We start from the raw sequence: 12,029 nt of genomic DNA, 5'->3' as shown, positions 1-12,029 counted from the left end.
TAATTTCACAAGAAGCTGTGAAATTAGAGTAGCTGGATATAAATCCTGAATTGGTCATTTCCTGGTAATGTGATTTTGGCAAGTAAGTTCCTCTGAGTCTCATTTTCCTTGTCTATAAGATGGGAAGGAATGAATTATTAAAACTTTTACAATGAGTTAACTATGTAAAAACTACAAAATAAAGTGTTTCATTTATTAAAAAAAAAGTCAGTGATCCTTAGCTTTTATTATTTGTTCCTCTGTTCTAGGAAAAAATTCTAAACAGAATTGTTTTTATTTTAATATGTTGTCATTAGCTCAAACTATTTTTAAAATATCTTTATTAGGAAAATAACATATTAACACTAATTCAAACAGCACAACCAGACTGCAGTAAAAAAGGGCCTCCTTCCTTTTACTTATAATCTAGCATCATATATATATATATATATATATATATATATACAAATATAAATGTAAATATATTCCTTTTATACTCAAGAGGAATAAATTATCATCTTTTATACTTTTACTTAACAGTACTTATGTTTGTAAATATATAATTCTTAAATAAATTGCTAGATACCCAACTGCTTCTGAAAGTCTGTGCCTTTGTGATTTTCACTGATCTTGCAAAACTGCTTCTCCAAATGTCTGAATCTCAATGTTCTGAACAACAGGTTATGGAGTATTTTTTGCCCCATACCCTAACATCATTTTTGGTTATAATCAAACTTGTCAGTCTGATAGAAAACAGAATCATTTCAATTAAACAGTACGTGTGTGATAGCAATCTGTTGGTATCATCAACTTCTTGTGCAATTAGAAAAATTGAGTCCCTTACATCTGACGGAAATGAACATTCTATCATTTGTTTTTCAAATATTTCTCAAATAGTTATACCAGTTTGGCATTTTAATTGTGATCTTTAATTTTGGTAATCATCATTATCAGTTTTGCTTGTACAGAAGTTTTATGTCATAAAATATTTTAATTGTTGACTTATGGCTTTAGTATTTTTCCATCTTTCTTAGAAACCCATTAAATAAATTTCCTATAATATATTCTACTTTTTTTTTTTGCATTTAATCTTAGACCAGTTGAGACTGATATTGGTGGAAAAGATGAGCAAGAGATTTAGTCTTTCTTTTCTTTTGCCTCTAAATGCTTCACTAGTTACTTTTCCAATATTTATTGAATAAAGGATTTTTTTCACTCTGATTACAAATATATACTTACTCTAGGATATATGTCTACATTTCATGAAGGCTGAGAAATCTGTTTTATCAATTTTGATCCTATCAAGTTTGATCCTATTGTAAAACTTTATCATGTTTGATCCTATTTTAAAATTCATTAAATTTTTAAAAGTATGTTTAAATATTCAGCCACTCTTACATCCCTGAAATAAAATACATTTGGGTGTAATTTATTCTGCTTGTACTGTGCACTAAAATACATTTACTGGTATTTTTGTGACATTAATTTATTATGATACATTTATATAACATAAAATTTACTATTTTAACTATTTTTAAATGTACAATTCAGTGGCATTAAGTATATTCACAGTGTTGTGCAACCATCACCACATCCATTTCCAGAACTTTTTCATCATCCCAAAGACAAATTTTGTATCCATTAAACAGTAACTCTTCATTTTTCCCTCTCCACAGCCCCTGGTAACACCTATTCCACTTTCCATGTGTATGAAGTACCTCATATAAGTGGAATCATATAGTATTTATTCTGTGTCTGGATTATTTTACTTAGCATGTTTTCAGTGTTCATCCAAGTTATAACAGGTATCTGAATTTCATTGCTCTTTAAAGTTGGGTAATATTCTGTTGTATACACACACACACACACACACACACACCCCACATTTTGTTTATCCATTTAGCTTCTGAGGATATTTGGATTGTTTCTGCTTCTCAGCCATCGTAAATAACGAGGCTATGAACACGGGCACACAACATTTGGTAATGTCTTAAAGCTCCTGCATTGATACTCAAACTCAATTCTTGCAATGTTTTATTTTTTTGTGATATCCTTGTGAAATCCATATATATTTAAGGAAATTACTTATAAAATGATAGAAATCTAAATTGTGTTACATAATTTTTAAAAGATTTTATTTACTTATTTGACACAAAGAGAGAGAGGTCACAAGTAGGCAGAGAGGCAGGCAGAGAGCGGCAGGCAGAATCTCAACATATAGAGTGTTTGATTTCACATCAAATTCACTTGCTTCCATATGTCAATAATTCCTTCAAAACTAATAATAATATGGGAATCCATTAGACTGCTAATGTAGTCCCTTTTGATTTTAAGTGATCTTTCTTCTCTAGTCCTTTAAAGGTCTATCTATATGAGAAGCCCCTTCTACTGCGACAATGAAAGAAATGACAGAAGAGTCATCTGTGTTCTATGGGTGTGCAGAAACTCACTGAAGGCTTGCTGAATTAAACAAATGAACAAGGAAGTGAATGAAGAATGGTAAGATTATAGAGAGGGTCGTGAGGTGGAAGATCTTTTCACTCTCCAGGAGCCCTTGAGTCAGGATATAGGTTTACACATATTTCCAAAGGCACTTGCATTTTAATGATCCTTCTGAAGTAGTTTTCAGTTTTCCAGTTGAAGGTAAATGTGAAATAACCTGGCAGAAATGAAACAACAGAGGAAAACAGACTAATGATCCTCTAAGAGATCTAGACAGATCTAGAAAGGAGAGATTATTTCGAGAAGTATGAGGACATATTTTGTGAGGCTGTGCTGAACCCATTAAAAAGGATGTGGAGAGAAGAACATAATTCAGGATTAGGAACACACGGATCAGTGTAACACGGAGATGAAAAAAACTTTAAGTACCAAATGGAAAATAATATTGAAATACATGGGATGTACATTAGTTAAAAGAAAGAGTTCTTGGAAAAGATGAGGACTAGACATAATATTACTGCAAATTTCTAAATTTTGCAAAAAACAGAGTTATTTCAGGTGCCATTCTACTAGAGAGAATGCAGTCCATAGCATTTTGGAACGTTTTTCTTTTTCATAGAAAATGTGAATCTGACTGTCATGTTATTTTCCAATTGAGATTTACATTCACAGGTGAGAGACTAGGTAACTGATATGAATGAAATTGAAATCACAAAGTCCGCATCAAATCCTCTCTTCCATTTCCTTTAGAAAAGTAAAAAAGCAATGCGATGCAATAGTCTCTGTCTGGTAAAGATAAAACAGCTTTAAGATGTAAGCTACTGAGTGGCTTTTGGAAAACCACATTGCTTAGAAAAATAGAGAGGTGTTTCCCAGATTGTAGGATGTGATATTGGCTCTGATATTCGGTCATAGTTTCCACAGCTAGTAATACCGGGTTTCCTCTTCTTAAAGTTATCTGATAATTACTTATGAAGTTAGAAAAAATAACACTCATCAAGAATTTGGATTTGGGTTTCATCTTTTGGAGCACAAAGAAAGAAACAAGCTCTGTGAGAAGACATGCCAGGTTTCAGAGACTGGTTCCAGCCAGGCACAAAGGCAGCCCCTCTCCCTGGGACTGAGCAGGGTAACCAAAATATAGGGCAAGTGTGGTGCTTTTGAACATCTTTGGAACTTTAATTTTCTGCATTAATCTACATAAGGAATTGATTTGAAAAGCAGCACTCAGTAACGTAGCTGCGTTTGATCTTAAAAGGGGCCAAATTTGGGGCCGATTTACACTCCTGGAGATCTACTGCTTTAAAAAGTTGGCAGCAACTCAAGTTGGGAAATAAAAAGTGGGCCTCGAGGCAAAATTAATTGAAGGAAAGGTCTGATGCATTTCAGAGGATTCTGAAGGAAACATCAAAAGATACTTTTAAAAGTCGTTGAGAGGTTCGATTGCTAAATAGGTATAGTTGCAAGCAACCAGCATATCCCATCCACTCATGGCCCACGCTTGTGAGACGCTGTCCTTTTGCATGTCTAGCGGTAATAAAACAGAATACAGCCTTAGCCACTTACATGTATCTTTGTTTCTTAGGTCCTATAAGGCACTTGTTGGTGGAGGACCATAAAATCATGTAATTTTTCTTACTTCCAACGATAAATATTGTCTTCGTACCAAATTTGTACTCTAGCTACAGTTCTATTCTTTTCTTGGATATGTCATATAGCTCTGCATGTCAACACTAAATCATAACGCAATCTTTGGAGTCATTTTAAATAGTGATGAAACTCAATCTGCATTTTTCCAATACAATAAACAACTAGATGCAAGAAGGCATGGCCAAATTTACTTGGACCGAATTTATAGACAACTCGTTATGAGTTATGACCACTGCTTGCCCGACAGAGACTGTAAAATGATTCTAATATACATACCAGTTGGAAATGGTAAAATTTTTAAAAAGTAAGTGTGTATTAGACTATGAAATATAGTATGTGTGGATTTAAGAAGAAAGAATTCACATTAACGATGATGAGTTTTCTGCCTAAATCTCTCCAGGATCTTCTGTGTGAGTCTCTTATGATTACAGAGGGACATAATGCCACATGTCTCCTTGGAGACTTGACTATCAAGAAATAATTGCACCGATTCTGAAACATCTGCGAATGTAAACAATAGATGTGTATAGTCTATTTCTTGACTAATCCTGTTGCAAACGAAAAAATTAAAAACAAATAAGAAAAGCTGTTTATTATAATAATTTGATATGACATATTTTCCCCAAATTGAGTGATTAAATGTAAGCAGGAGAGCTAGATAAATCATTCTTAAAGTGTTTGACAGTATTTTTCTATTTTCTGTAATTCAAAATCTTAAATGTCTTTCAATTCCTTGTGTTACTCAATTAAGTCAGCAAATTAACTTGATACTGGAGACTAACTGAAGTCCAATCTATCCAAAAAGGTCATGTAGTAAAGTCAGGATAAGGTCATTTCCTCAAGAAGTCCCATAGTTATTTATTGCCCTTTGTTGGAGGGGACTGTGTCATTCCCACACTAATTACCGGATCAAACAGACAGCAGGCATCAAGGGGAGAGAAGGCTCTGAGAGAAGTTGTGAAAAGTGGGTCTTTCTCCAATATACCCCCCTGAGGGATAAATCACTTTTTATTATAAAAGATTAAACTCTAAATCCATAAATACTGTTGTGCTCTGCTCAACAGTTCACAGCATCACACCACACCACATACTTTACAGCTCCCAAAAGTCCATCCAATACGACGCAAGCACAGTGACTGTAATCTTAACCCCACCACTATTTTTGTGAGAGGTGGGCAATAATTACTCAGCGGGAGGGAATCACCAGTTTTGAAATAAAACATGGTTTTCAGAATGTTGGTTTTAATTTGCTATACTCTAAAAGCAAACGAAAACAAATGTAGGTCAACTTGATAGATGATTCTGTTCCATTCCGTTTCTCAGTACCTTTTTCTGTAAAAGGGCTCTAAGACTTCTCTCACTGTGATAACTGATGTATGAAATGCACATCCCTTTAGAAATAATTTAAAGTGATTTAGTATTCTATTCATCAATTAAAAATGGCAAATTTTCTAAGGCATAAATTGTTACTTGATAATATTCCATAAAAGTCCTAATCATTAGGAGCCCTCATTCCTCACATTCTTCCATATTTTACATGAATAAGTAATAAAAAATGTGAGCATTACTTATCAAGTTAAAAAATGTAATGGGTCCCCAAAAAAGTGAAGACTCTATAATAACAGCAAGCTCGCTATCTCCATCTGCAAAATGAAGATATGTCTTTGAGTAATTCTTGATTTCCCAGTTACCTCATTTGGAAAATAAAAGTTTTATATATTCTGTGATTTCAAAAATTAGTCCCAGCTTAAACATTCTGTGATTCTAAATATTCAAGCAGGTACAATAACTTGCTAGTGAGATATGGTCTGTTTTAATACAAATAGTTTTGATATTTGATCATCTTCCCATAAATTGTGAAATTAAATCTCACGCAAAAATTAGACAATATACAGTGTTCTTGTTTCAATATTCATCATTATGCATCAAATATAGACTATGGCAATCTTCACTATAAAATCACTCATGCTGTCACTTGAAGAACCACCAGGGCTTGAAATGCCTTTCACACCTGGCTAACCTGAGTTGGTCAGAAATACAGAGCTGCATTTTATTGAGAAAGAGATACTGAGCCTGTCATTGGCTTTCCCATATCGAGAGAATAGACAAGTGTTCTTCTGAGGAACAGTATCAAGTTATATAAATATTTAAATAGATGACTTAGAGAATCTTGTACTTCATAATGGATTAATCAAATTCCTTTAAAAAGACATTGTTCTTCATACCCACATTTCTCCCACATTTCATTACTAAATAAACATTTCATGTCCATTTCTATGCCTAATTTAATATTCATAAACACATGATTATGAAATAAATTTAAAAATTTAATTGTAAAATATAAATCTACTGAATGCACCTTTCTTGCAATAGAGTAAATATAGCTTAAAAAAAAAAACAAAACACAAAAAACAAAACAGTTGCATGCCCAAAAACCTCATCTGAAAGTTAAATTTTACGGTTTGGTGGGCTGTAACAATTTATTCCTATTGAAATAATTATAAACACAACATTCTACTTAATAATATTTACTAAAATTTATCATATTAGAAGACAATGGTAAACTAAAGCATTTATTTCTGTAATTTTTATTATTAAGATAATTACATGGTCCTTGTTTCAAATTCATTCTTCAGAAAGTAAATTACCAGCTTAAATCTGAGTTTCCATTGTTAGCATACTTAATTTATTTAACAAAGAAACTCTGGTTACCCATTGGAATCTATGAGTGTAAGTGATGAAACCTTGCCATTGAATGCTATGTCAGGATTCTGGTGATAGAAATCTTGTAGGAAAAGCAAATGCCTAGTGAAAAAGTACTCTCAAGACAACAGTATGATAATTATTTTTATAAATGAACCCTGACTACAGAAGATTAGAGGTTATAATTTAAGGATTTAATACAGACTAGATTACTTTCCTGGTTATAATTTCCTGTGGATTGGCTAATGCTGTATATTTGGTATCATTACTTCTATTCTTTTTTATAGTAGGAATATATATTGTAACATGAACCAAAACATAATCAAGTGAGTATGTATATTTGGACAAATTGTTGAACAATTTACATGTTAAATAATAATTAAATATCTATTTATGCTTCCCATATTCATGGAATAAAAGTGCTACGGTCTTTAGGTGAAAACGGTTCATATCGGTGTACTTTCAAAGACTTCTCTTTACTCTGTATCAGTATCATATATTTGTGTATATTAATATAATGAAATTTTAAATATTTAATTCATGAAAGACAATGAATAAAACATCAGGTCATATGTTTATCATTTTTTTCTTAATTCCATGAGAACAGAGCATATATTGCAGTACCTTTGGATATTGCTTGACAGGAATCAATACTCTTTCTGAGAGCTTTATGTTTTTGTTGCTGATGACATCAAGATATTTCTTTTCTTCATCTTCCTTTTTTCCATCAGAACCTTGAAATTTTTCAATTTCTGAAAAAAAAAAAAGAAAAAACAGTAAGCAAAAGGAGTAGTCATCATAAATATGAGTATTCTTATTACTTGACTTCTTAAAAAGAGATTTTGAAGACCCTTGATAGACTTGAAACATCTGTTAACAGCTATGGACGTGCTGCTACCATACATAACATGACCTCTTTTGGGACACCTGGGTGGCTCAGTCCTTGAGCATCTGCCTTTGGCTCCGGTCAGGATCCCAGTGTCCTGGGATCTGGTCCCACATCCAGCTCCTTGCTCGGCGGGGAGCCTGTTCTCCTTCTGCCTGCCACTTCCCCCTGCTTGTGCACTTTCTGACAGGTAAATAAATATAATCTTTAAAAAAAGGGGGGGGGCACCTGGGTCGCTCAGTTGTTGGGCATCTGCCTTCAGCTCAGGTCATGATCCCAGGGTCCTGGGATCAAGCCCCGCATCTGGTTCCCTGCTCCACAGTGTGTTGGTGTGTGTGTGGGGGGTGGGGACTGCTTTACCCTTTCCTACTTCCTCAGCTGTGTTCCTTCTCTAGCTGTGTCTCTCTCTGTCAAATAAATAAATAAAAATCTTAAAAAAAAAATGTCCTCTGTCAACTTAAACTAAAAAATTAGCACTGAAGATGCGACTGTCTTCCATGAAGAAGTTAATTTTTAGCATCTTCAAACAAAACACAAGGAAAAATATATGCCCTTTAACAATAAAAAAAAATCTAAATGAACATAACTTTCCTAGGGACAATAAATAGAATAAAATATATTTTAAGGTTACATGTTTCATTTTTACTCGGGATTATTCCTACAAAAAGTTTGGAAAATAGTAATCATCCATTATCTAATTGGATAGTAAAGATAAATAGCATGTTATTTTATATTCTAACAAAACTTAAAGGCAATTAAAAAGGGGGTCACAGCAAAGTCTTTCGAAGGATTAAATCTGTAAATGCTATCATTCATATTCATCATTATGAAATTATCTGTCCGTATGTTTAAAATGAATCACTACTATTGCCTTATGAGACTATTCCCAAAATGGATATTTTCTGAGCAAATGTACAATACTTATCTACTCTCTCTTTTTAAAATTAGTTTATTCCAAAAAGATTCTTAAACCGCTACTGTGGGTACCACAGACAAAACAGAAAACAAAAAAGTCTCTGTTTTCATGGAATCTATATTCTGATGCAAAAAATGAGAAATTAGAAAATGAACACACACACACACATATATATATATATAAAAACATACACATGCATATTTATGTGTGGGGATAAAGAATAAATAAAGCTATTAAGACAGGATTTTTTTGCTTGTTTTTTTAGTTTTATTAGATATAGGGCAAAAGCATTCTGTTTCTGTAATTTTGGAGTAAAAGAAAGGTGATGATACCCATTAAGTATGGAAATTCTCAATTCATGCTAATTTATATTGCATTTTGAACAATTATTTTTTACAGATCTGACTACTTCTGGAGGTAAAAGGAATACTGTATTGCATCTAACAGCTTTGTTCTTTGCTATTTTATTTGTAATTAGCATCTTTTCCAAAATGATTTCACATACCTTACATAAAATCCCTATAACTTTCCGAACGGAAATCTTTTAGCATACTATTTATTTGGCTCATGTGGAATTGTTAAAAATCTTTCTGAAGTAAGATTACATTGCTTCCTCAGATTGGCGGAATGAATGCCACACTGCCTTGTTTGCACAAAGTCATTTACAATCACTTTTTTCAGGTATATGCTGTAATTTTCCTAAAGACAATTATCTTAAACTGTACTGCTTGAAAAGAAGCTATAGGCAGTATGTCTCTAATTTCTACTAAGAACAATGGCATCAGATTCTTACTTTTCTGTTCCAGATTATTAACAAGCCACTTTAACTGACTGTCTTTTTCAAACAAGCAGCATTCTCTATTCAGGCTTTTCAATCCCTTATATAATTATTACATACAGAACTCTGACAACTGCAAAGAAAGAATATTCATTCTGTCTTCTGATACTGACAGTGAACTTCTGATCACTGCCCTCTGCGTAAATGATCCTATCTCATACTATACTTCCTAGTTTTGCTGAGGCGATTGTAATGTGAGGCACACAGAAGAGACCAACTCAATCCCCACTCTACTAAACGTATGGTTTCCCCTTGTCACTCTGCCATAAAATAAACTGAATTTGTTTGTCATTATTTGTTGTCTACAAAACTACTACCCTTGGCATTTTCAGATGTTTGTAATTTTATCAATCAGTGATTAATTCCAATAAATTTTCCATCAAGAAATGGTGCTGAATAAAATACCATTTCAACGCTTTTTCTGCTCATTTCTACACTTTCCTTTTAGAAATGTTGATACATCTTTTTGCCCTTCTGATACTTTCAAGGAGTTATCTTGTCTTTCTTGACATATCTACATGACTAATAGCTCAGTAATTATATTTGTCAAATGCATAGTCATAGGATGGTATAAGCCAAATTTGCCTGATTTAAAACCAGAGAAAACAATGTATACAACACCTTTCCTTTCTAAATTTTAGTTTAAAATAATTCTTTACTTCATCATTAATGCACATTTTTTGTGGGACAGGTATCAATAAAAATTTAAAGGCACCCATTATCATCTAGCAATAACTAAACAGTTTTGTGCAGAGGAGTTGAACAATTGTTTTATACTTGTTTATATGGTCTCTCTTAAAATTTAGCTTCATATTATTGGGAAAACATATTCTACATTAGGGTGAGCTTATGTTAAATGTCAAACTACACATATTTTAGTATTTTCTGTTCTCCTTTCATGTTTTATCTGTTAATGTCCATATTCGTTCAAGAATTTTTTAAAGCATTCATGGTCTTATTTTTAGGGGCTCTCTCCATAGTACTAAAAGTATGACATTACCACAGAGTTAACTTTTGGTCATGGGTGTATTCACCTTGCATCCACTGGCATTTTAGTCAGCTAGAAGCTATAGTGAGAAAATATTTTTTTATTATAATAAAAAAAACATGACAGGACTCACCATTTTAATCATTTTAGGAGTACAGTTGAATAGTGATAAGTCTACTATGTTGTTATGCAACATATCTTTGGAATGTTTTCCTCTTGCAAAACTGAAATTCTAGACTCATTGAACTCTCATTTTCCATACCCTTCCCACAGGCCTTGGCAACCAGCTTTTCACTATCTGTTTCTATGCCTGACCACATTAGATACTTCTTATGAGTAGAATAGCACAGTATTTGCTCTTTAACGACTGACTTATTTCAATTAGCATAATATCCTCAAGGTTTATCCATGTTGTAGCATGTGTCAGGATTTCCTCCTTCTTAAAGTCTGTATAACATTCCATTGTAGATACATAGTACATTTTCTTTATCCATTCATCCATCAATAGACATCTGAGATGCTCCCTCTTTTTAGCTACAGTGTATAGTGCTTTGATGAATGTGGGGATGGAAGTATCTCTTTGAGCTCTTTCTTTGAATTATTTTGGATATATATGCAGAAGTGGGACTGTTGGATCACATAGCAATCCCATTTTAATGTTTTGAGAAACCTCCATACTATTTTCCATGATTGCACCATTTTATATTCAGAACAAAAGTGCACAAGAGTTCCAATTTCTCTGCATTCTTGCCAATACTTGATATTTTCTGTTCTTTTGATAATGGCTATATCCAAGAAATCACTGATAAATCTAATGTCCTGAAGCTTTCCCCCTATGTTTTCTTCTAGGAGTTTTATAGTTTTAGGTCTTTAATCCATTTGGGGTTAGGTTCTATGTATGGTGTTAAGACAAGACTCCAACTTGATTCTTTTGCATGTGGAGATCCAGTTTTCCCAACACTATTTGTTGAAAAGACTGTCCTTCCCTCATTGTATGTTCTTGGCACCCTTGTTGAAGAACATTAGACTATATACACAAGGGTTTATTTCTGGGCCCTGTATTTTGTTCCAATGGTCTATATTTCTGTCTTCATGTCAGTATCACACGGTCATCATTAGGGTTACATCATATAATACACACACACACACACATACATACAGATATATTGTTTCAGTTTTGGATTTTTTTTTAAAGTTTTTATTTCAATTCCAGTTAGTTAACGTACAGTGCAATATTAGTTTCAGGTGTCAATACAGTGATTCAATACTTCCATACAATATCCAGTGCTCATCAGAAGCACACTTCTTAATCCTCATCACCTAATTAACCCATGCCTGAACCCACATCCCCTCTGATACCCATCAGTTTATTCTCTATGGTTAAGAGTCTATTTCTTGATTTGACTCTCTCTCTCTCTCTCTCTCTCTCCCCCCCCCCCACCTCTTACACTGTTGGTGGGGATACAAACTGGTGTAACCACTCTGGAAAACTGTATGGAAGTTCCACAAAAGGTTGAAAATAGAAGTACCCTATAATCCAGCAGTTGCACTACTAGGTATTTACCCAAAGAATACAAAAATACTATTTTGAAGGGATACATGCACCCTGATATTTACAGCAGAATTA

The 12,029-nt window shown here is 33.3% G+C and overlaps 1 protein-coding gene across 5 annotated transcripts in view; it reads right to left on the bottom strand.

The window, feature by feature from the left end:
* The window catches only part of KHDRBS2 (KH RNA binding domain containing, signal transduction associated 2), a 628,493-nt gene that overhangs the window by 521,690 nt on the left and 94,774 nt on the right, over window positions 1-12,029 (bottom strand). For all 5 annotated transcript variants that reach the window (XM_045070404.1, XM_045070405.1, XM_045070408.1 and 2 more), the window contains exon 2: window positions 7,399-7,526. In XM_045070404.1, coding sequence (XP_044926339.1) covers window positions 7,399-7,526 — 128 coding nt within the window. The remainder of the gene's footprint in view (window positions 1-7,398; window positions 7,527-12,029) is intronic.

This window comes from Mustela putorius, unplaced genomic scaffold (assembly GCF_011764305.1).
Source record: "Mustela putorius furo isolate JIRA1106 unplaced genomic scaffold, ASM1176430v1.1 tig00003969_pilon_pilon_pilon, whole genome shotgun sequence".
Classification (NCBI taxonomy): Eukaryota; Metazoa; Chordata; class Mammalia; order Carnivora; family Mustelidae; genus Mustela; species Mustela putorius.
Note: the sequence above shows the minus strand (reverse complement) of the source record. Positions and strands in the feature narration are given on the sequence as shown.